Raw genomic sequence first — 25,936 nt, forward strand, 5'->3', positions numbered from 1 at the left:
GAAGACTCCACTGCGCTGCCACTGGATGGAATTAGCATATCAAATGGTTAAGGTGCTCCATTGAAAACACAAAGCACACATCTTCTTGCCATGCTCCTACTACCCAGTTAATTGTATTTTACTGATCATTAAGTTCAGTTTCTTTGGTTTCCATGTGCTTCTACAACCTAAAGGTCACACTCCATTCGGACCCAAACAACAAGAGAACAAATCTACACAGGAAATATTGTTTTTTATTTTGTATTAAGACAAAAGGGGGTAAGAAAGATTTTAGTATAGACAGGTTTATAAAATGTGTCAGCGATTACACCTGCGAATGTAGTTCCCTCAGTATACCTAATGTGGTTGTGTTATCTGAGGAAATTGAATTTATTATGAATTAGTGGTAAAGACATAAAAGTCAGCACAGCAGGTGTAACTACATTCATGTCACATAGCAAAACATTGTATGAACAACATATCTGTATCTGTTTACAACCTCAGTTTTACAGCGAGCGTATGTTGTACCACTGGACATTGGTAGGATAACCCTGAGTTCTCTTGCAGAATCTTCCTTAGCAGCATCATGGAGCGTTTCTTGGTCTCGTCGTCAGTGGTGCAGTGCCACCCTGGTGTTGTGAAATAGCCGGGTAATAGGAGGGGTCTGTAATCGGCCTGATTCACAACACCAGCTGCAGCACACACACCATGAGCCACAGGGTCTTCTGCTGCTGGACATAATGTGAACTTGCACAGGCTAGGCAAGTTTCACAATAATTCAAAGGGATGTAAAGACGGATAACAGCATTTACTAAAGGTCACATGTTATGCTCATTTTCAGGTTCCACATTGTTATTTGGGTTCCTACTAGAAACTGCTTTCATGTGTCCATGAAAAAAAACATTTATATTTCTCAGTGTCATTGTTGAATCTCCTCTTTTCAGCCTCTGTCTAAAATGGTCTGTTTAAGCCCCCCCCCCCCCCCCCCCCCTTCCAAAAAGACCATCCCGCTTTGATTGGGACTGAATTTAACTGGCAGTAAGATTCAGGGATATCTAGGGGTGTGCTTGTTACCACAGGTGAAGGTGGTGCTTGGTATGGTTGGTAATGCGGGAGGGGGGGGGGGGGCTTCACCCCTTGTGACATCAAAAGAGAGGGCTGGTCACACCAGGGACCCTTATTTGTTGCATTATAGGTGACCTTTCCTAAAGCCTGCAACGACACAAGTCTCTGCAGCAGACTCCATCGCCCAATAGTGACCATCTAATGAGATTTTCAGATGGTCAGGCAGATGATTAAGTATCGGAGGGCAGTGGTGTGCATCTGCTCCCAGCACTGGGTGGGTGGCACAGCAGTAACAATCCCATAGTGCTCGGTTCAGCTCCTTCTCCTGTGGCCGTGGGCTAACTGAACTCGACATCACTGAACACAGTAATGTGGAGCAGCCAAGACAGAATGAGCCTCCATCTGCGTTCTCTCAGGCCAGACGGAAGGACTGCAAGTTTGGGTCACACATGTAACAGAGAGGGGGAGATTTGTTTTCTCAAAATTGGCATGCGTTAGGTAGCAATAGCTAAGCCCTCGGCTGAAAGACATTTTTGCATTTGACACGGCATCGGTAGGCTGTTGCTAGTTCCTTGCAAAGGTGATGTTTTGATGGTTGCCATGTTGTTCTGGAGACAGTTGCCATGGTGTAAAGTATGGTGAGTGATACCATTAAAGGAAATCACAGTTTAAGCTGAAACTGTTCAAAGTGGAGGGACTTGACATTTTCAGAACAAAGCCAGTTAATACAACCTTTTTGCATTTGTTCTTAATGGGGAAAAACACATCACATTCAAGTAAATGCATTACAACCGATTTCCTCAGAGAATATGGGAAACATTAAATAGGCTACATATATTATTGATCAGGGGGAATGTTTTGCAGTTTGTGATTAAAAATGTCTCCTCCCTTGGTAACCCCAGAAGTCACGTGTCTTACTGAGACAGATAGAAATGTCCCTCCAGTCTGTAGTCCAGTTCAAGCCAAACAACCATCAGCTGGGAGACGTGTCATAGATACTGCACTACAGCCTGTGGAAACAACATGGCTGCCTCCTGCAGCATTTAGGATTAGGAATTGAAGTCAGTCACTCGCTCATGTTAAAAGAGAGGGAATCGAACTATCTACAACTGGCAATCTTCAATAACAGCAACACTAAACTCTGCTGGAAGATGAGCTCAACAAGTCTCAGACTGTCAAAAGTTTGCTGTGTACATTATGCTGACCCCGATGTTTTAGCCTCTTCTCTTTATTAATATACACTAACCATTCAGATGACAATTGTCCTTGTGAAACATGTTTATGAATAATAAAACAATCTTTTCTTCCTCAAAAGCTTTCCTATTAATTATAGTGTCAACTGGGGTATGTTGATAAACATATAGTCATGAGATATATGACAATGAATTTTAAAACTGAGGATAAATAGTTAATAAAAGGAGGGTAAATGGGAAAAAATAAATAATGTAATGGACATTGTGTGGTTTAAAATAAAAAGACAACTGAAAAGTAAACTTTTTTTTTTATTCCAAATCATCAAAAATACAAATATGAAACAACATAATGGAGGTTGGGGGAAACACAAAACAAAAAGAACAGACTGACAATTCACTGGAACTCAGATGGGTAAAATAAAGATGGAAATGTCAACAAAATATGAATGTAGTTTTCTATACAAAACAAAATGACCGCGAATATGACTGTTTCCAAAGGCCAGAAGGTCTCTGGTTGTCAGAAAGGTGTGTTTGTGTGCGTATGTGTGTGTGTGTGTGTGTGTGTGTGTGTGTGTGTGTGTGTGTGTGTGCGTGTGTGTGCATGTTCTCTCAGTTCATCAGTAATTCCATCTGCACCAGTCTAGCGTTGGTGTCCCCAGCCATGTTGTAGGGAATCATACCAGCAAAGGTGATGAGGGCTCTGGCCTGGCTGCGGAGTTGCTGTTGGGAGAAGAAGAGGCCGTGTGTAGCGAGTTAACACACATGTCAGAAGGTGGTCTTTTTAATGAGCTGCAATAACTTGACCAGACAGATTGTATCTGTGTACGGCAACAGAGAAGGATGTAATTATCTCTTAACATATTTTTGAAATTTAGAAATAATAGCACCAAGCACAATTAGCACAGGACTGGTTGCCCTTAATCATTCCAGGTATCATTTGTTGTAGTGTTTGTGTAGATAGCCTTTACTAAACCAAACCGAGTTGTAATAATAACTATAAACTTACTAACACGAGAGCCTGAACAATACCTCATGTTCAATAGAGCCACAAAATATGTCTGGAGTTTTCATTTACAAACAGTGTACATTAAAAATGTTCTCCTTCAGATAGCAACGACAAACTTATTCTTTCATTTGGAAATGTTCCACTGTGTATATTGGTGTTCAGCCGTCTCAGTTTGTCCCTGTGCTCTAATACAGTCTGGTCTTCTCACCATGTCTCTGTCCTCTATGGTCCTCTGCGGTCGTCCCGGCGTGCCGGCTGGCGCCCCCTTCAGGCGTTTGTGCTGAGTGAACAGGATGTTCATTGTGGCTAAAAGCACTTCAGACAGGTTGTGGCGCACCTGGGGACACAGAGGAAATATGTTTAACGGTCATCATTTAGAATGTTTGAAAGAATAAAGGGTGTAACACTATGTATTGTGGGAAAGCGTCTTGACCTCACCTCATCACTGAAGTTCCTGAAAGCAGCCACTCTCTCCTCCACGCTGTCCTGACTGAGAGGAAGAAGCTTCAAACGCTCCATCACCTGATAGACAAACACAAAGACGGAGAAGACATTTACAGAGGAGCTTAGCGGTTCTTTCTATGGACATTTAAGTTTCTGCACTACATCTACCCGTCACTCCTCTCCCTGTGTTATCAGAGATCTACTCACGTCGTAGGCTCTGTCCACTTGACCTGCGTGGTACTCGTCAAAGAACGTTGTGAGGTCCAACAGCAGGTAGAAAGTACTATCAACAGACTTCTCTCCTGCAATGCCCTGAGAACGATACCTGAAGTGGAAAGAGAAAATGATTCAGTTTATGCTTTTTATATGACTATCGACTACATATAGAGAAGTTTGTGTTTGTGTGTGTGTGTGTGTGTGTGTGTGTGTGTGTGTGTGTGTGTGTGTGTGTGTGTGTGTGTGTGTGTGTGTGTGTGTGTGTGTGTGTGTGTGTGTGTGTGTGTGTGTGTGTGTGTGTGTGTGTGTGTGTGTGTGTGTGTGTGTGTGTGTGTGTGTGTGTGTGTGTGTGTGTGTGTGTGTGTGTGTGTGTGTGTGTGTGTGTGTGTGTGTGTGTGTGTGTGTGTGTGTGTGTGTGTGCTTACCTCTCAGCAATAGCCAATGCAGTGTTTTTTAGCCTCTCCTTGTTGGACTGAGGAGCGCTGACCTGGGCAATGACTGGACTCAACAGCCTGTTCATCAACTCCAACACCTTATCTGGGTTCTGCACACAGAGAAATGAGAAGAAAGGGAGAGACTGTGAGAAGACTCAAAACCAACAGCTGCAAACAGCAGCATCTTTGCAGTATATATATATATATATAATACTGCAAATTATATATATAAAAGGTATGCTCACCTTGGCAAGCTCAAAGAGTTTGACCGCCTCCTCAAACAGGCCCTTGTTCTCAGCCTCGAGAGCCACTTTACTGATGATAGCTCTGGTGTCCCCGGCAAACTTATCTATGACTCCAGGCTAGAGGAAATAGCAGAGAAGATCAGAGGGAGGAAAAGAATACCGCAGCTCTGGTTGTTAAGCAGTATGTTTTCTGTCTGTATCTAGACTGTCAACTTTTTAAATGAAAGAAAATGCAGAATGTCGGTAACAGGTTCACAGTCAAAACATTGTTTCTGTCATGTGGGTGGGATTAATAAAACAATATAAAGACCCTCTAACGTAACATCTCGCAGAGCGCTGCAGGCACAGTGAGAAATGTCAAGAAACATTTGGAAGCAAAAGCTACAGTGAGGCGCGGTGAAGAGCTTTTTAATCCATGACAGTAGAAAAGAGTGTCAAAACGTGTAGGGGACGTGTTGGAGGAAGGGAATTTTTTGTCCTAGTCTGAGTGACGGAAATTCCATTTCAGAGCAGAGCAAGGAGGAGTGGTGGAAAAGGAAGAAGAGAGAGAGGCATGGCAGGATAGAGGGAGAGAGGCATGGCAGGATAGAGGGAGAGAGGCAATCACATTTGAAAGACAAGGCAACCACAGAAGAAATGAGAATGAACACAGTCTTCCTACCTTTCTACTGCCGTCCTTCTCCAATCTCCCCAACAGCATGTCAAACTGTGAAAAATGTCCAAAATACCACCGTATCATAAACATGCCAGGTATACGCCGTAATACACCTGTGTTAAGAGTATAATACAAAATGAGACAACCCTGAAATAAATCCTACATCATGACACTTCTTTGTCTTTGTGGTTTTTGAGACGCTGATTGCATTAAATGAAAGGTCTTTCCTATATTGGGTCCCCTTATATTTACAAAGATAAGGCACATAACGCCCCTCTCAAACAAAAAGTGTTGTGCTATGTTCAACTATTGTCCTGTAAAAGTGGACGGATTGGTCATAAATAAAGCAGGTAAACATATATTTAATGCTTCTCAATTTAAAACATATTCAAAAACAAATTAAAGGGACAGATAAAAAAAAAATAAAAATCTGAATTGGTATTTCTAGTGTAGATGTTTGCAAATGATAAAATATACAACCAAATGAAATTATTTGTAAAAATAGGTTTGAAGTAAAAACATAGATACATGTATTCTCTACTGTGTGGCCATATTTTCCAGACATTTGTAACCGTGGGTCACTCACCTCTCGACTCTCAATGACGAGTTCACTGACACAACGCATGAACATGTTTTCTCCCTGGCTGTCCTTCTCATTGCTGCAGAACCAAGACATTATGGTGAGCATAACTGGATTCAAGCAATAGTCTACACCCCGATATTTGCCACACATCCTCCCTTCCCTTTAACCAGCGATCTGTACAGTACATACTCAAGTAATGTCAATGTAGTTAGTTACTTACCGTAAGAAGTAGAAGTACTGCAGGGCTTCCCGTGGGTCGGTGGACTCAAACTTGCGAGTGTACAGCATGAGCAGGCGGATGAAGTTGAGGCGGCGCACCATGGGAGGGTCTCCGGGCTCCTGGCTCACTGCAGAGGACAGGTGAACACATTCTGTTGAACTAACAAGTGTCTTTCTCCAGTGTCTGCTCCACCGTGCTGAATGAAGGGAATGAATGAGACTCACGCAGCTGAGCACTCTGGCCAGACGACTTGAGCAGCAGCCCTAGCTCATACAGCACCAGCGCCACGTGCACGGCGTGACTCCGGAGCCTCTCCACTCGAAACAAGAACGCCACCGCCGCCTCGAACTGAGCCGTCAGGAACAAGACCTGGAAATACAGGAAGGGCTGCTGACTGGCAGAGAAATGGGACTCTCCTATTGGACAGAAGATGAGAGAGAGAGAGAGCTGGTTAGGATGAGGTTGACAATAAAGTCATTTCAGGAAGAAAGAGGCACATCTGACAGTACCTCTACTGTCAGATGTGTTTCCTAGTCATTCGAGAACCTCCGTCATCTTTGAGTATCGAGTGCAAACAATTTATTTGGTTATGTTGAATAATTGAGAAACTGATTTAAATGCAGCATATTTTAATATAGATGTGTAATTTGTCCAACCCTGAACAAAGCCGACAGGAGAGAGAGGAGGCACCCGTCAATCAAGCACAGCCTGTATGCAACAGAGCTGTAATTATGGAAAATAATTGTGATCACCTGCGTAGTTCTTTCAGTGTTTGATAAGAAGAAATCAACGCCTATCTGACAGTTGCTATAGAAACTGTGCTAATGTCACTATTGAACAACTGTGATTGACAGTCTATAGGTGCCATGTTAACTTTCGACAGTTGACAAGACAACTTAACATGTAGGAATTTGAAAACATTTTGTCAAGCGCAGGTACTTAGTCATCAAGTTTACTTTTTAATTATAATCCTTAATCCTCTTGCCGGCGGAAAGTTTGAGTAGAGTAGAACAGGCTGGACCACGTCAGCCATTTTACAGCCTTATCTCAGACTTACAGCACTCGAGTTCAAAAAGCGAGGGCGCACGAGAGATGAAGAGAGGGGGATGAAGAGTAGAAAAAGGACGAGGAAGGAGGAGAGATAAGAGTGTGGGTGGGATGGAGGGAAAGGGGGGGGGGGGCGATGCAGCAGCCTGCAAACAAGGAACAAGAGAGAAAGAAATGCACATACAAGGATTGAACATGAAAGACGACGGAAATCTGTGGTAGGGAACGGGCCAGGTGTGAGGAGAGAGAGACATATAGAAGGATACAACGATAGAATGGAGATGGAGAGAGAGAAACTGAGAACAGACGAGGCTGGCGAGCGTTTGCATTACGCGAGGGAAATGGAGAGAGGCTTTTTGGGACCCGCTGTGAAACAAAATGGACGACAACAAGGAAAACTGTGCCAGATGACCGAGGGAGCCGAGGAAACAGAATGAGAGGCTTGAGGCTGTACTCCCCTGCTGAGCAGAGAGGGAGGAAAAGAGTGCAGTCTTATCTGAAACGAGCAGGATCGGACTGTGGAGAAGGCAAAAAAAAACCCAGGGGAGAGAACAGCGCTTTTAATGCTGTGAGAATCAAGGCCTGATTGCCCCCCTAACTTGGGGGGGCATGTGGTTGTTTTAAGAGGGCGGTTTGGTTTGGAAATTAGTTTGGATGAAAGATCAAAGTCACAGTCTAATAGATCATGGCTTCACTTGCCTTGTGTCATCTAGAGGGCTGCAACAAGATGTTTATAGGGTGTTTACTTTAATGCGTGATCAGGCAGGGGGAAGCAGGAGTGGTGCCATACTTTTATCCAGTATCTGTTCCCACAGTTTAAGCTGAATCAGTCTCAATTTTACCTATGAGGCCTGCACATAGACGAAGTGGGAGCCGCTATTTCATCTTCTGCACAGGCAGCCGGTGACTGGCAGTTGCAGCGTTCCCAAGCAAGAAATTCTGCCGCCTGAATCATACAAGTACAAAAGACCAGGAACTGTGTTGCCTTTTTACCCCATTTGGCAGTTTGAAAATCAATTTACAAACACATTCTGGCTTTATTTACCGCAAACCCATGAACCTTTGTTCCCACCAACTATGACAAAGTGTTCTGAATTTGCTACGGCTCTGAGTCACACTTAGGGCTGGCCTTTTGTCCATAGCAGCAGCTGCCGCCGGGGTGCTATAGTATTTACAGCTGTTCATAATGCTAAACTGGAAGGAAAAAAACATGATATTCCAGAAACAAAGCTGCAATATTCATAGCTTTAGGGGCTGTTAGTGTTGTTAAATTATTCAGTAGGATGGATTGTATGTGTGTATAAACACATCCTCTATCAGCATAAAATCTTATGTTGTGCACTATGAGCAAAATCTTGAGAATAATAGTTTTGTACGAATATTGACAGTTAAGGGAAAATGAAAATGAAAACAAACACTGACAGTAGGAAGGAATGATTGTACAGTACAGCATGTTTAAATTGGCAAGAATAAGGAAAACATTTAAGTAAAGCAGAACATGTCAGAAAACGGGATGCAAAAGGGATGCATTGCTACATACAGTGGCTCGCACAAGAATTCATACCCCTTGAACTTTTCCACAGTTTGTCACATTACAACTACACATGTATATTTATTTTATTGGGATTTTATGTGATAGACCAACACACAGTGGCACATAATTAGGAAGTTAAATGAAAATGACACGTTGTTTTCATTTTTTTATATATATATAAATAAATAACTGAAAAGTGTGCAAAAGTATTCAGCCCCCTGATTCAATACTTTGTAGAACCACCTATCCCTGCAATTACAGCTGCAAGTCTATTGGGGTATGTCTCTACCAGCTTTGCACATCTACTGCCATTTTTGCCCATTCGTCTTTGAAAAATTGCTCAAGGTTCAGATTCGGCGTCAGAGTGGATGGAGAGTGTCTGTCAACAGCAATATTCAAGTCTTTATTTCAAGGCATTCTGAATTGTATTGAGGTCTGGACTTTGACTGGGACTTCTAACACATGACTATGCTTTGATCTAAACCATGCCATTGTAGATCTGGCTGTACGTATAGGTAAGTTGTCCTGCTGGAAGTTGAACCTGATTTTCTTCTCTGTATTTGGCTCCATCCATCTTCCCATCAACTCTAACCAGCTTCCCTGTCCCTGCTGAAGAAAATCACCCCCACAGCATGATGCTGCCACCACCATGTTTCACGGTGGGGATGGTACGTTCAGGGTGATGTCCAGTGTTAGTTTCCGCCATTGCACCAAAAACTTCAAGGTCTCATCTGACTATACCGTGTCCCCCGCATGGCTTGTGGCAAGGGTTGGTGGAAGGTGCTCTGGTCAGATGAGACCAAACTTGAAGTTGTTGGCCTTAACGCAAAATGCTATCTGTGTTGGAAACTAACACTGCACATCACCCTGAACACCCCATCCCCACTGTGAAACATGGTGGTGGCAGCATCATGCTGTGGGGGTGATTTTCTTCAGCAGAGACAGGAAAGCTGGTCAGATTTCATGTGAAGATGGATGGAGACAAATACAGGACAGAAAACTTGTTAGAGTCTGCAAAAGACTTGAGACTGGGGCGGAGGTTCACCTTCCAGAGGGACAACTACCCTAAACCTACAGCCAGATCTACTATGGAATGGTTTAGATCAACGCATAGGCATGCGTTAGAATGTCCCAGTCAAAGTCCAGACCTAAATCCAATTCAGAATATGTGGAAAGACCTAAATTGCTGTTCACACAGACTCTCTCCATCCAATCTGACGCTGAATCTGACGCTTGAGCTATTTTGCAAAGACAAATGGAGAAAAATGTCAGTCTGTATGTAGATGTTCAAAGGTGGTAGAGACATACACCGAAAGTCTTGCAGTTGTAATTGCAGCGATAGGTGGTTCTACAAAGCATTGACTCGGGGGGGCTGAATACTTTTGCACGCCACACTCTTCAGTTTTTTTATTCATGAAAAAAATTGAAAACCATGTTTCATTTTAATTCCACTTCACGATTATGCGCCACTGTGTGTTGGTCTATAACATAAAATCCCAATAAAATAAATGTACGTGTGTGGTATGAATACTTTCGCAAGCCACTGTATATCGACCAGTATTGGCAACAATACTGCCATAATTAGGTGAATCAGGTTATGAGCCACGTCTTACGGCTTTCACTTTCTTTCCAACATAGTGGGCAACAGACTGTTGCCACAACAATCAATGGCCTCATGCTACCTTGCATAAGTTCAAAAATTGAGGCACACAGATTTTATTTGGAGAAAAAGGGAGGCCTGCAGACATCTTGAATTAAAGCTGGATCAGTGCATTCTTCAAATAATTTGAGAAAAATTGTAATGGACAAAGAAAAAGAAACCTTTAAACCTTTTCCGGCTCTTTAAAAAGATAATAAAAACTAGGCAAGCTGCACTCATTTCCTAACAATGAACACATATGGTTGTAGTCTTATTACAATCAACAGCACATGCTACAATGAGCCATAGGTTACCCAAGGACAGTACGAGTCACAGGGGGGCACAGATGTGTTCATGCCTGCTGTGTCCCCCCCCTGTGACTCGTAAAAACAGTCAGGGAACTCAATGGAAACAGATAGGTAGTTCCATACCGTAGTCCTCCAGCAGCTGTTTCTGGAGCTGTGGCAGGGTCAGTCTGTCCTGAGGAGAGCTGCTGCCGTCATCATCGAAACACACCTGGTTCAACTGCAGGGACAAAACATGGTACACACTGTAACATTCAACGGACTGTTTCATGAATCATCCACACACTAAAAGACGGTAAGTGAATGAAGTATGAATAAATGAAGTATACAGTTACCTTAAGCCAGAGGTAGTCTTCAGTCTTGTCTGCCACCTCTCCGTGGTTGTCGCTGATGTCACATTTCCCGATCAAGCAGTAGACGGCTCTCTTGTAGGGGTCGGCGCTGTTCCTCAGCACTCTGCGGTAGTGCAGGCGCAGTTTGTTCTCTGAAGTCGGGGATAGACTGCAGCGAGATCCAGAGGCAGAAACAGATGAGCGGAGAAGGGACTTTGACCTGCCTTGCCGTATGTGGGCGGCCCAATATATACAAATGCATGAAAACGAGGAGCCGAGGCGTTCTCACCGTCTGTCGGGGCTATTCATGTACTCCTGGAACCAGGTCTTGAAGTCTCCTAGCTGATGTTGCACTCTGTTCACAACCTGCATGGCTGCGTTCAGATCTCCACACCGCAGACAGTAGTAGATCACAGCCCACACGGGGTGGCCCTCTATCTCACCATCCTGTTGCACACACAGACATTGAATACACTGGTGACAATATCCATACATGTTTGATTTCAGTGTGTGTATATGGCTATGAATATGGTCATTATAATAAATATGATTACCAATACTGATATTATGCAGCCTCAGGCATATTCAAGTTGGTGGGTTGTGAATGTCAGGTTAACCAAAAATAGAAAAAAGCTAAATCTCTGTATATATGATACCTGCATGCCAGGCAGCGGCCCTGGTAGTTTAATGTTGAGGAAGCTGCGGACTAGTTGGTAGGTTCCTGGCACTCCACCTAGTTGGGCCTGATGAAGGTTCCCAAACACAGTCACCATGCAGTAGTTTTTATAACTGGGAGAAAGGACAGACACACACGGTTACATTGATTTCATCTTCATTGCGCCGTTCAGCTTAAATTTAGACTAATGTGTGTACACTCCTAACATAAATAAAAGCCTGACCTCTTCAAAAACAAGACTAATCACTGTAATTAAGAAAACACCAACAACACTGCAGTCACCTGTTCTCAAGGAAGCTGAGTGCTTGGCGTACGAAGGCCATTTGCATTTCGACAGAGGTGCGACTTTTGAGAGTGTCTTTGGCCGGAACCAGCAATACGTCTGTCATCTGCTTCACCATCAGCCACATGTCTGAAACATTCTGCAGGGAAGAGAGAGGGTTACTCTGACAGTTACATAAAGACGTGTACAGAGGACACATAATGAATATTAGCTGTTGGAGGAAAAAAAAAACACCAGAGGACAAAATAATTACATATAGACATACATAAAATATATAGAATAATTCAATCATTTTATGCCGTTCTCAGATGTGAAAGAACAATGCTCTTACCTTGTCATCCAGGCTTTCTGCCACAGACGCACATAAATCTCCCAGATTAGGCTGAATGTGGCCGTTCACTATCTTCTCATTAAAAACGTAAATCTGATGGTGGTGATACAGGGAGAGAAAGACAGGAAGGAAGGAAATAGTTGATAAGCTCTGAATGCTGAAATGCTCAATTCTCAGGTTTCAATTCTACAAGTTAAAAGTAAATGTAAAAAAAAAAAAAAAAATCTGCCTACAACTCCATTGTCTTCGTCAAAAGTGACAGCAATCGCTACGGCCATCGAGTGAAATGGTTCACCACAAAAAACAAGAAAAATAGAATCAAAATGTTAAAAATGTCATCAAAGAGGATTACAAAAACTAGGCAAATGACGCCGCATGCAATGTGTCGACACATGGTCGGAGGAAGAGCCGCATTCACAGTGCTGCGTCGCGTAGCAGGCCAGAGACAAACGGAGAGAGAAAGGGAAGGTCAGACAGGATGATGAGGGAGGAGGGATGGTAGAGAGATATACAGAGTGAGTGGAAGAGAGAGAATAACCCAGAGTCCCCCTAAACGGCCCAATCAATCAATATGTTTGATCAGCCATTTCCTGTCTTGATGTGACCCCATTTTAACGGAACGATCCGACACAGGGCTTTACAAACAGACTGACTGCAGTCGAGCTACAATTTACACAATTGTGTTCAACTTAGGAGGTGGCCGTTAGATTTAATCATCAAATAACTTCAAGTTATGTTGCTATTAAATCTGTGTCTACAGCATATTTCAATAGATGATACAGAATCTGTCACAGCTAGATGACACAGATGACTATTTTTAACAAGGTATTATGTGTCAGCCGATAAGTAAAAGGAAGATGACAAAGATGTGTTTGTGGTTATTTAGAAAGTGTCAGCATTACATAGTGCTGACAAGTCTATTTTCAGTACATATCTAGGACACTTTTCCTATGATACAAATGTATATGATTCTCATGGTAGATAGAAATAAAAGACAGCGCAACACTGAGATGAAGGGGCTGAATACTATTTTGCATTAGGATTAAACTTTTACCTTCCTCACCAAAACTGAACTGCGTGCTCTCAACTGCATTTTCGTTTTCAATGTACTTCAGCATTAGACTGATGGCGACTCACCTGTCGACCATAGGCCACCTCTACGCTGTCCAAGGCACTTCTCCCTGGAGCCGGCACCTCACTCACAAAGCTGGGCTGCAACAAGGCAAAAGAGGAAACAAATGACTTCACAAATACACTGCACACAAGCTGAGAGGGTTTCTGAAAGGACGTAATACGAAGCCAAAAACAAGAGGCACAATGATCACAAAATGATGAAAGGGTCAATTGTTTAATGTGACATCGTCAATAAGCATCTTAAACAAATCCTATTTTTTCATTCTGAATATCCTGCGTTTTTAAGAGTGATTTCAGCGCGAGAGACTTGAGGCTTATTCAGTACCAGAAGTTGAATTATATCAGAGATTCTTGAGAAGTGGGACAAAACAGGGTGCAATGTTGAAAAAATGCAAACCCTACGTTTAGCCAAATGAAATTACATGTATGTATCCAACATATACTAAGCTACTTAGCTAAGCTTTGACACAACCTCCCAGCTTTTGTCCTTTTTATAAAAATGGGCTTTTTACCTTGCGATTCCTTATCAAAAAGGCCTTTTTAGCTTGTCATTCCTTATTTTGTGTCAACACCGTCAGACACCAAAAAATTAAATGTCCTCAATTTATGCTAAACCCATGAGATGTATTAGCCCGGTCCTACCAGACCATCGTATTTCATTTCATTTGAACAGAAGAAGGTCTGGAACTGCCCTATTGACAAACGTTCACTCACTTGGAGGCGGGTGTCTGTTGAAGTTTAAAACTATTGGATCTGCCCAGTGCCACTCTGGATCTGCCAACCAATCGCATAACGTTTGGTCTTGACGTATGTCATGAGCCGGCTTCTGACTTCAACTGAAACTGGCGCGCGACTTCGATGTCATCGTTCCCAGCCACTCACTCTGTTTGCTGATTGGACCGGAAGAAATCTGCCTGAGCAGGAATACATGAATACACCGCAGCCCCAGACCAGGCCCCCAGGATGCTGCCTTCTCCGAGCAGCCAGCATGGACTAGTGGCCAACCCATTGGTACTGCATGCTGTGAATGGGAGCTTATTTTCCATGGAGCCCAGAGGCAGATTTCCCCGTCCACACAATACAAGCGGCGAACAAGATTGTGTCTCCGCAAATTGTTTCTGGATATCAATCATAGGCTCATACTTATCTTTAGACCATGTACTAATAAAACTGAAGTTTTCTCATTTAAAAACGCCACCTCAAGCGTTTTATTAGCCCAACGGCTTTCAACGTCTTTCAGTTTGTTTTCGCGGGAGGAGGAGTTATGGGTTACACTCGGTTACACTGCTTTCTTCATCCAAGAACGTCAGTGAAACGTACACTGCGCGTCACGCTTTAGGGGCGTGTTGGCACCGTGTAACGCGGAAGCCGAAGCCAGGAATACTTCCTGTATGGTCGCCCTGCGCCAATGAGCAGCTTTCATAGGAATTAATGGCTTCAACGTTCCAACGGTTTTCAGTCCGCTGTCCATTTCTTTATAGGTCCATGCCCCAGACTGACTACCGAAGTGAAAGGAAAATTGAGCGGAAGTAGGTAGGTGGGCGGTTCCAGGCTAGAGATGTATAGTGATCACAAATATTCACCAAGACTGACAGAGGCCACACATTTTTTTTTTTAAATGCATAATGTTTTGACATCTGACGGTGTTGACATATTTAACGTTTCTTAAAACAGAACATATGGAGTTTTTCTAGTAGCCATTTGGTTTTCTGTTGATGATAGTATGAACTACTTCAGGAAAATACATTTTAATGGATTGTCTGACGGTGGTGACAAAAAGTGTCCCACCACTTTGAAACCATATAAAACATGAATGTGTTGAAGAAAAACTGTTTTAATTGATATGAGATATTATTTAGTGTTGCTTTTGATGAAAAAAAGCACTTTTTAATCATCAAAGTACATTTTTAATAGGTTTTATTGCATATGAAAGATTGAAACAATCTTTGTGGACACACTGTTTTGGACGTCGTGAGAAGATAACAAGTGTCATATATTTGACATAATAATGATAACATTTTATTTAAGGGGATAATTGTGCTCCAGACATTCTATTCTTAATCCTTAATAACATCTACAATTTTAAATATTTTTATTTTTAAAGATAACAGCAGTTACATATGGAAGACAGCCTTTTGTCCCGGTTCTCAAGAATCACTGATATACAAATATAAAGAAATCCCACTATGTCTGAAGATCTTGGTGCAACTTTAGTCAGTACAAGTAGTTCATCGTCACTTGATAAATGCACTATGTTGTTCACACACCGAGATGAATACTGATATTAAAAATATAATAATGAACTCTTTATTTGTAAAATATCAGGTAAATACAACCTCAGTTAGATTTAGCATAATAACACCATTTCAACAACAAAACTAATATTGACTTTTCACTTTTTGACTGGACATCGTTGTAAATGAGGGTCAGGCTTCAACGATCTCTCGAGTAAGTCGGCAAGTGAACCGCAAAATCAAAATGAGCTTTCACCTCAGGTCGAACACTGTAATGGCATGCGTCTAGAAAACGGTTTGTGTCTTTAGTTTTAGATCCTGTACCTCCACATCTTGACTGAAGTCCAGTGCGTCCTCTCCTGCTCCGAGCAGTGTGTGCAACACTCTCTGCTTGACCTGCTCCCATTGCACCAGCATGGACTCACGGTGGTACTCTTCAGCCAACAGGAACGTCTGGGACACAGGAGTGGGGAAACGGGTCACCCTCAATGTAATATAGCACACGGGTAAGGTAGATAGCAATTGAGCTACAGAGTTTATACAGCTTTTTAAGAGTGAAATACAAGCAGTTTTTCAGCACTTTCAAAATTGAAATGACTTTTTTCAAGGACCCCGAAGCTTTACATTTTGTTTTATCGCTGTTTGACCTTCAATGTAATGACAATAAACTACTTGAACGTATATGTTGAAAATCACCTAATAAAGCTATTGAAGAAAAACACAGAGATTTTCCATAGACATATTCATATAAATTAGAATATGCACTAAAATCCAATTGAAATAGGTATTTCCTGTCTAGTTCTAATTGCTGGAATAATTTGGAGACACTGGATCACATGATATGGAAGCTCTTGAAAAGAAATCCATTTGTCATTATTATTATTTTTTATATTTGTTGAACATCAATTATTAAAAATAATACATTTACACAATTAACACAATACAATTTCAAGTAAGTCAGCAGGAAGTTATTGAAAAAAAAAATCAGCTTTTTGTAAACTAGACATTATTTTAATTACGGCCCCTGAATCAGTCTGGTCAATATGGAGAAAATTCAGCATTTTTCAGTTATGCATTTCAAGCACATTTTAAACCTTGAAAAGACAAGATTTAAAAGTATTTTACAAACTCTGTACAGATGCTGGATTTAGTACAAGAGAAATTATCTCCAGCGCACGCACACACACACACACACACACACACACACACACACACACACACACACACACACACACACACACACACACACACACACACACACACACACACACACACACACACACACACACACACACACACACACACACACACACACACTTTAGCAGAAGAGACATGTCAAGATTGTTCAACTCCACCAGGACACAGTGTGGTCTATTTTAACTCTCCATAGAGACTCAAAGTGAGATAATGGGAGCGGGAGATAATTGAATCCTTCCAATCTCCAGCTCAGGGAGATATATAAATGTAGACTAGAGCTAGAACTAGAGCTGCCATTTACTTGGTTAACTTGGTCACCGCCTGGAGGTCAGAGCAATTACTTTGAACATTTCTGAGTTGCATAGCTGCAACTTGTCCAACTATGGTAAATTTGGGGGGGGTCACCTTCACATTTATAGTTTATCCACCAAAGTGAACTGCAGTGGTTTTTCTGATCTAATAATTCTATAACAATCATATTTATCACTGTTGTCAAAAATGTTATGTCATCAAAAAAACAGAGTTGTCCGTGGTAAAAAGGTTGTGTATGGATTTGTATGTATTTGATCATATTCATGTTGTGTAGAATTGGAAAAATCAAGACTAAATATGTCAGTTTAGAGCCCAATAGCACAACTTTCATGTGATTTAAAAGGTACAGTGGTTAGATAGAAATCTGCAGGGACGTCTATAACAGCTGCTTTCTTTTTAATCTTCACTGCATTTGAGTTTTCCACCCTCATCTCTCAGGGAGCAGAAAGAGATAATGGGAACGCCAGCTAATTAAACGCAGGGCATATTAGTTTTGCACATCAGGGAAGCCATTTCAAAATCACTCCCCAAGGGTTCACACACCAGAAGGACTTATAGATCACAGCAAGCAGAAATGACTAAAAATATGATTTTATTTTCTAAATGTTCCTGTATTTTGATGTGTATTATTCAAACACACTGCAGGGCTGAAAACTCCATCTGATCTAGTAATATTAAAAATAAGGCGAACCAACAAAAAAAAATCACTACCGTCTTTGAATATAGAGTCTAATGACTGCGTTCCGTCCTTTACATTTATTAACCATTTCACCTGCAATGAATGAAAAATCATGAAAAAGATATATATATATTTTTTTAAATACTGCGGTGTAGGTTTTGTAGCCCGGCCTGAATCTGGATGCTTTCCACACTGTCACCATTCTGTCACCCATATGTAGCATTTTATTTTTCAACCTAAGAAGCAATCAGATGCTGGGCGGATACTGACCCTGCGGCGAGACTCCTCGATGGCTGACAGGAGGGCGTTGTCCCTCTCGTTCTTCAAGAAGCCCTGAGGAGGAGACGCAGACAGAGAAGAGACAGAAACGGAGAAAGAGAAAGCAGGAGATATTAGCTCAAACATTCAGTACAAAATGAAGCCATAGATAAAGCGTATATGCAGAGAGTTCTAGGGGGGCAAATTCAGCAGGTGCGCCATCATTTGCTCCACGGGAAATAGAAGCTGCTTCTCAATTTTTCCCTGCCCTTCCTAGACATGCACACTGCCATCATGCACTTTCTGTATTCGCCGTTTCATATAGATGCATAGGCAGGACAGAGAAGTTTTGTGCTTTTCACACACCATCTTGCTATGAGACAGCAGTCAGCAGTGACTCCATTTTGATCTCAAGATGGCTGCCCCTGCATACATACATCCCCCTCCTCTTCATCTTCAGATGAAAACAGTGAATATAAGCATATTACTCAACTGATAATAAAACTACTTATCTTATACACAAGATCGGAGCAGTCAAGTGAGTAATTATGTACAACTGGGCTACATAAGAGAGCAGAACAGCACCCTTCTGAGGGAAAGTCGGTGAACACGCACCCACACGAGGGGCAGACATCTTGAGAAAACATTAAAATGGTGGCTAAGCTGTATACACTTTGATACCATCCTCTTAAAGCAAATAAAAGAGTGAGTCACTGGCAGGGTTACAATGCAATATCAAGGAATAAAAAAAAATCTTCTACCGGGCAGAATACCATGATACATGTTTAGCATTTTGATATGTTGGTCAATGAATGGCAGCTCATTTAAAGCAAATCAGTCACAAGCAAGAAAAAAAGTGTTGTCTCATCTCTGTATTCAGACATTCTGACGAAAGGAGCCTTTTCCCTCATTAAACGACGTACAGGAAGTCAATACTGGGAGTGGGAATACAAACATTAGTTCCTATAACCCAGGGTTACATTCATCACCAATACAAATGACATGTCAACTAGAAATAACATACAAGAATAAAATAATGAGCATTTAAAGTCATTTACAGGCCGAATTTCACAAACAATGCTTTCATGTTCACTGACTAGTAGCTGAACAGAATACTTTTTTATTTAATTGTCAAGACTACAAGATGTCTAAAATAATGCCAAGGATGAATCACAGGTTGCCACAGGCCCACATGAATTCTAAATGCCTTACTTAGTTCAATGTAGTTCAATTAGAATGGTGCAACAAATTGCAGCCATTTTAATTGAATTCAAATCAGGTTAATTTACTTTTCTATTAATCTGCTACTGCGCTCTCTCGAATTATCTGGAAAAAATAGCTAAGATTGGGCATCCCAAATTTTGAGATGTTTCCCTTAGCTTTCCTATATCTTTGGAACCATTTTCCTCTTAAGTAGACAAACTAAACTGAGCAGGAATTGCAAGGAACTACCTCTTGCATAATAATGCCTTAACGTATTCCCCTCCGACAAATAGACATTTTAATTCAGGGATGAGATTTATGGCAAAATCAGAAGTAGGTAGGACCATTTTTAGCTTGAAAAACGCACCATTTCTCAGAGGCAGTTAGAGCCCATTCTGCTCTACAGGGATGTGGGTGCTCTAGGCTTCTCATGTCCCTATCCCCCCCACACACACACACACACACGTTGCCCGGCCTACTGTTAGCCTTCACCTCTGTCTGTCATTGCATTTCCCTCCTCCTACTTCACTCACATTCCTCTGAATGACAAATGAGTGCCCATTCACTGTGATAACTTCTTTTAACGTCAATTGCAAAACACAATTGAGTTGCTCATACTTATTTCTGCATTAAAAACTAAGCCTTACAAAAAGAAAAATTTAAAAAATCATGATCTGGTTGGGACAATTTACCTGGTCTCAATTGCTTGCTGATAGCAGATCAATACATTAAGACCCTATCTTAAACTAGGATAGTTCAAACCACACTTTTGCGCGTGTAGCCTTTTTTAATACAGCCTTTATGAAAATGTGGCACTGGTCATTCTCTATCTTGACAAAAAGTAACAGTTGCCAGGATGCAACACACAAAAAGTCCAAACAACTCTGATATTCAACTCAGAATTCAAATTTGATTATTTAAAAATAGGACAGTTGTTTGTTCAGCATGAATTCTGCAGGTGTGTGGCTTACATAGAAAAACGATTGGTGGCTGTTATACATTTAATTTAATTTTTTCTTTTCACAGCCACAGCTTTGCAGAATGGAAACCATGATACCGGGGTTTAACACATTGAACTCTTATCTTGTTCAAGCGGTTTGGCGCAGCTCTACCTAGGTAAGTAGTAATGTGCCTTAAAAGACCAGACAAGTCAAGCAGCTTAACGCCTGAGCTGGTTTCTCTTTCCCTAACCTGCCCATACCCTTGGTTTTCTTTCTCTCCGCCCGCTGCCTCCCTTCTTATTTCTTCATCTCCCTTTTTCCCCAGGAGAGGCTGATAATAGGTCTATATTTAACCACTCTAACCAGAGGAGAGCTCAGGTCAACGCTCACCGGAGAGCTGCACTGGAAAAAGGAAGAGAATAATAGAATAGTTGTAACAGGGGCTTCTGGGATCTATCTACGACGAGAGAACGGGAGACTGTCATGAGTCATTGGTGATTATTCCAGTAAACTGGAGGAAGGTAAATGAGACGGACATCTTTCCCAGAAACACACAAGGAGGGTAGGAGGGGTGCTCCTTACCAAAAGTCTCTTAAGCAGGGGTGGCACATTTGGCAATACTTGATGTCTCTGCCGGGCGCTTGCCTCAGCATTTTTTCTTTGCTGTCATTTTGTTGCCTGTTGCCAGCTGCATTTGTACTGCCAAAGATTTTGCCAATGCAACAGTTTTTGGGCCAAATCTTAATTGACAACTTAGCCAACAGCTGTTGCCAATATTCCCATTTGTCTGAGATGCAAATGCATTTCAATTTCATGAGTACTTGTCTTTTTGCCTCACAATATTAGTTGGGATGATATTTCTAATAGAAATTAACAAAGCACTCTAAATGCACAAGAAATGTCACCGCCGCTATTAGATAAAGATAGAAGAGTCTATTTTTTATTGTTACAGACTTAAGGTAATACTAAAGGATCAAGCCAGTTTCAATATCACACATTTTCAAAATATTTAAAAGCATTTAAATGCAGACGATGTCAGAAGTAAGGTGCCTTTTTAACAGACTTTGCTGCATGCTTATCACTTTCAACAATCAATTCAGTGCTGGGCAAAGGGTGCATCTTAAGATGTACATGTTCTGGTGCCCCACCCCTGTATTGTGTATCGTCAGAGAACTGCAACCCAATGTGAACATCCACAGCCTGCTGGGCCAGACAGCCCAGGAACACAGCCACAGAGCAGAATTTTACAATAAGAGATAAATCAGGAAATACTGCGTTGCCGTTAAATACAATAGCAGACTTGCGTCAAAAAATTAAAGCTGAACTGAGTAAAGACGACATAACCCAAGGCTAGTCTGCATTCAATTGATAATACCACTGATAGAAGTTCCTCTTTGTCCCTAAATTCTATAAATTACATATTTATCAAGATTAGTGGACATCTGACTGTTTCTCTAGAAATAAACCTTATTGTAAGCCAAGTGACAAAAATCACGATATTTTTAGGACATCATAAAAAATTACAACACTTAAAAATGAATTAATTAGGTTCAAGTATGTGCTTTTTTTCAAATATGCATGTTCATGTGTACCCATGTGCTCCTTCTCTGTGTCGGCACACAGGCCCCATTAGCATTGGTCAATATAGTCACACTGCCTGCGACTCTTACAGTATGTATGGGAAATCAGATTGTTTTTTCCCCTGATTAGGCTTTGTGCATATTACACACGATGAGTTATGGTGTAGAGATATACCTGGTGTTGAGGAATCTAAAGGCTACATAAGGACACAGACGAAGAGCAGTTAAAGGGGAAATAAAGACAGGAGCCTTGTTCTCTGTGCCAGTCATCATAAGTGTAAGAGTGGGAGGCTGTCCTCATTTGCCATGACACAATGAGCCGACCAGTGCCCGAGTGTGTATGTATGTATGTATGTGTGTGTGTGTGCGTGCGTGCGTGCATGTGCGCGCAGTAAAACCCCACCCTTCACTCATTTACTTTCTGGGTAGCAAAAATCTATACATAAAGTACTACAGCATATGACACATACATGTGTATATAAATAGAAAGCAGCATATGACACATATAATAGAGAGCGACTGTGAGGTTTGTCTCATTTTTTTTCTTCCAATAATCATAGTCATCATGTTTTTTGTGGCCCCTGTACACCAGCAGACACTGTAGCATAACCAGGCAGGATGAAAATAGACAGAGGCAATAAAAAGTGTGAGAGACAAAGCACATGCCTTGTCTGTGAGTGAGTAGTTGTGTGTGTGCATGTGCCATGTGTATGGGAAATACTCACTCATGCTGAGCGCCTTACTGCCTGCCTGGCTGACAGACTGACAGATTTGAAGACACGATGAGACAAGAAAGAGTGAAAAAATAGTTTTGGTTTCTTTGTCTGTGCCCAGGTATCTGGGCTTTGACAGCCCATGAGACCAGCCTGGTCTTTCCACCTCTTCATCCCTCTGCGTCGCTTTGCCAGGGCAGCAGCAGTGGCCGCCATTCTGGGGCGTGTTCTCTGTGCCCTTTGGGGCCGGCATGGCGGTCCGCTTGCAGCCTTTTCCCCCTTCAAAAGCAGGCCAGTGACTCTTGTGCGTGTGCTGGAGTGCCGAGTGGTAGTGCCACATCAAGACTCCATGGAGCTGGTTTTATTGTCGGAGGGTCGTACCAACTGAGTGCTCAGACACAGGGGGGATCCATGAGAAGGAACTATGGATTCATATAGAATATCTCTTCCTTCCATCAGCTGACACCCCCCTCCTCCCTCAGCACTCAGCATCCATACTCTCTCTCCCTCTTTCAGTTCATCCCAGCATCTCCTCCTCCTCCTCCTCCCTACATCCCTCAGTCCCACCGATTTTCTTCCTCTTTTATCCATCCATGCATCCTTCCTTTCTTCCCTCCCTCAGCTCAATGCAATTATAGTAATGGATTTTTCCCCCTCGGTTGATGGCTTCCGACATCCTGTCTTGAAATGAGGCTAATCATGCTCTTAAGGGTCATGTTTAGTTAATGAAGGGTTTGGGAGGCACATGTGGTAGGAGGGTGGGGTGGGGTGGGGGGGAATTCCTATATGCCGGCTGACGATCAAAGCACACACAAAGCAGGCATGACAATACATACACCTCCAGTTGTAGTCTCGTGCGCATGATGGCACACTCATCCAGACAAAGGCACACGCCATATAGCCGCATTCCTATTTGCAGGCCAGCACAGACGGGATGAAGATGCATGCACCCACGTGCAGACCCATCTACACTAGACAAACACACACGTTCATTCATGAGCACACGGAGACACTGCAAACGCTAGCTATCGATCGTGACTGACACAGATACAGGCGTGCGAACGCAACATAAGGAGCATGTGCACGACACACACACACACGCATACACACACACGCCCTGTGATGCTATGTCAGTTGTGTTTGTCTATCTCAGCAGATGCTGGGCTTAGCCAACTGCATCCGCTGAACACATGCCAACACTGCCGAGGGATATGTGTACGTGTATGTAAGAAGTTGTGGAGGGCAGAAGAATAGCAAGGGAGGGAGAGAAAGCATGTAAGTGGGTGAAAAAAAAGGAAAATGCAAGAGGAAAGAAGGTAAAGCAAAAGAGAAAAGGAGAGGGACCAGCTGAAAGAGAGGGAGGTGAGGAAAGAGAGGGAGAGAGAGAATGAGAGAGAAAGAGAGCCCTGGCAGAAAAAGATGGAACAGTTTAAAGTGAGACGAGGACACAGAAAATCTGCAGCTGGTCGCCATTTTTCCTGCCAGCACTGCCTTCCATGTATACTTTTTATTTTTCGTTCCGTTTTTCCCCATTCGATTGCTTTCTAATTTCTAGGATTTTCCCTCTTCTCTTTTCTCTTGGTTTTAGCCTCTCTATATTTCCAAGCGTCATTCTTTGTTTAGCATTGTATACATTATTTTATGACACTGAAAACAAATAACCCTGGAGGTATTTATCCACAACGATGACGCAAAAAAGATACTCTGTACTGTACAAATGCAAAACTGGAACAAGGCTTTAATAGTAAAGACATCTATGTGGTGGTGGTGGTGACAGCTGGTAGTAATGCTGTACAGTATATGTGTTAGTAGCTTTAAGAATTTGATAAGCAACATGCTTCGTTATTTTAATTTATACAACGTAGTAGCGTCAATAAGTGTAGATAAAAATTAAGCATCAACATTTTGACTCTTCATAGGGAGACAACACAGTTTTATCCCTTCCGTGGGCCATAAAATTAAAATTCATACAATTTTCAAATGTTTTCAATTGATTTCACCTATATATTTCCTCTCCGTATGTGCAGAAAAAAATTAATATCCGATGAGACGGACAAAGAGAAAGAAGACCTCCGTTTAAGAAGCACATCCATTTTTAAATCTGAACAAGATGCCTGTTGTGGGTCATGTAGTCTGCACCCCCGAATCCCTAAATCGAGGACTGTTTCCATGTATATAGGCTGCCTTCTATAGTAAGATCAGAGAGAGAGAGAGAGAGAGAGAGAGAGAGAGAGAGAGAGAGAGAGAGAGAGAGAGAGAGAGAGAGAGAGAGAGAGAGAGAGAGAGAGAGAGAGAGAGAGAGAGAGAGAGAGAGAGAGAGAGAGAGAGAGAGAGAGAGAGAGAGAGAGACTGACAGCATGTTGCCATTTTCTTAGGATCTGTCTATCAACCTCCAGTACTACCCCCCTACCAAAGTCCTATGACCTTGCATCATTTAGAGCAAAATTCAACCATTAAAATAGGTTTTGCATTATTACAATGACCTTTGTTGGTTCAACAATACTGATGCTTCCTAACATAATACACCTCAAAAGAATGTACTGTCATTTCCTCATCATCAGACACTCACTGGAGCTGCGAACTGATGTCAAGTGTTTCACATAATGCAGCAACTTTCCTGACAGTGGAAGAGAGGGGGTCATTGGAAGAGGGGAGAAGGGAAAAGGAAAAAGTACCAGGTAGAAGATGAAGGTAAAGAGGGGATACAGAATATGTTGTTGAATCATTAAAAAGAGGAACACTGTAAAGGAATGAAGTGAACACTACAAATGATTAAATGCTTAAACCCTCTCAGTAATGGGTAGCCACATTTCTACACAGATGTTGTATTTTATTAAAGCAATCCCTTCTTCCTTGACAAATCCTGCAACCCACAATGCAACTCACCTGTCAACAGTTCAATCAGAGATGTACTGTGGCGTTATGCTAGTAGAAAATATGTAGCATAAAGCAGAAATGAGAAGCGGGCTACACAGGTCTGGAAAGATCCCTTTTCTAACTCAACACCTGCAGATGTTTTCATTTTCAAATGTTTGTAGCATTTGGCCTCACATCCGGCCAAATTTGCATCAAATATTCCACTTCCACATTAGACCAACGAGAATCCTTAAGCTATTGTTTTTTTTAAATGTAGCCTTGACGTAATGGGTCATGGCGGACAGTCTCATATAAATGTGCAGGACACTGTTTATTATTGATATAACGGCCCGTCATCAGACCATACGTACCGGATGGTTTTATACACATCAAGTAATCCAAATCAGAACTTTTTGTATGGGCAGAGAGCGTTATTTTAAGTGTGTCTTTATAAAGTTTTTGGTTAAACGTAAGTGTAGGCCACTGTTTCCTTATCACCGGACCGCCGAGTCCCGCTGTGTGTTGTTTTGGGTTCCGTGCTGGAGTACGGATGGCGTGCTGCTCACACTAGCCAAACGATCTAGACTTTAGGGGGCAAACGTGCTTGGGCACGGAACAGATGGCCTAGTGTGAGTGCGCCCC

General features: G+C 42.0%; 1 protein-coding gene across 1 annotated transcript in view; it reads right to left on the minus strand.

Moving 5' to 3' along the window:
* Positions 1–2,559: 2,559 nt before the first annotated feature.
* The window catches only part of nup93 (nucleoporin 93), a 33,889-nt gene continuing 10,512 nt past the window's right edge, over positions 2,560–25,936 (minus strand). Inside the window, exons 4-22 of the mRNA XM_080027277.1 lie at positions 18,014–18,076; positions 15,880–16,008; positions 13,325–13,399; positions 12,188–12,280; positions 11,856–11,995; positions 11,554–11,686; positions 11,187–11,344; positions 10,901–11,066; positions 10,692–10,785; positions 6,265–6,456; positions 6,041–6,167; positions 5,824–5,896; positions 5,244–5,288; positions 4,583–4,699; positions 4,329–4,447; positions 3,895–4,012; positions 3,682–3,765; positions 3,452–3,580; positions 2,560–2,957 (exon numbers count right to left, since the gene is read on the minus strand). Coding sequence (XP_079883403.1) covers positions 2,847–2,957; positions 3,452–3,580; positions 3,682–3,765; positions 3,895–4,012; positions 4,329–4,447; positions 4,583–4,699; positions 5,244–5,288; positions 5,824–5,896; positions 6,041–6,167; positions 6,265–6,456; positions 10,692–10,785; positions 10,901–11,066; positions 11,187–11,344; positions 11,554–11,686; positions 11,856–11,995; positions 12,188–12,280; positions 13,325–13,399; positions 15,880–16,008; positions 18,014–18,076 — 2,166 coding nt within the window. The 3' untranslated portion in view covers positions 2,560–2,846. The remainder of the gene's footprint in view (positions 2,958–3,451; positions 3,581–3,681; positions 3,766–3,894; positions 4,013–4,328; positions 4,448–4,582; positions 4,700–5,243; positions 5,289–5,823; positions 5,897–6,040; positions 6,168–6,264; positions 6,457–10,691; positions 10,786–10,900; positions 11,067–11,186; positions 11,345–11,553; positions 11,687–11,855; positions 11,996–12,187; positions 12,281–13,324; positions 13,400–15,879; positions 16,009–18,013; positions 18,077–25,936) is intronic.

The sequence above is a fragment of the Ammodytes marinus genome (assembly GCF_949987685.1).
Source record: "Ammodytes marinus genome assembly, chromosome: 5".
Lineage (NCBI taxonomy): Eukaryota > Metazoa > Chordata > Actinopteri > Uranoscopiformes > Ammodytidae > Ammodytes > Ammodytes marinus.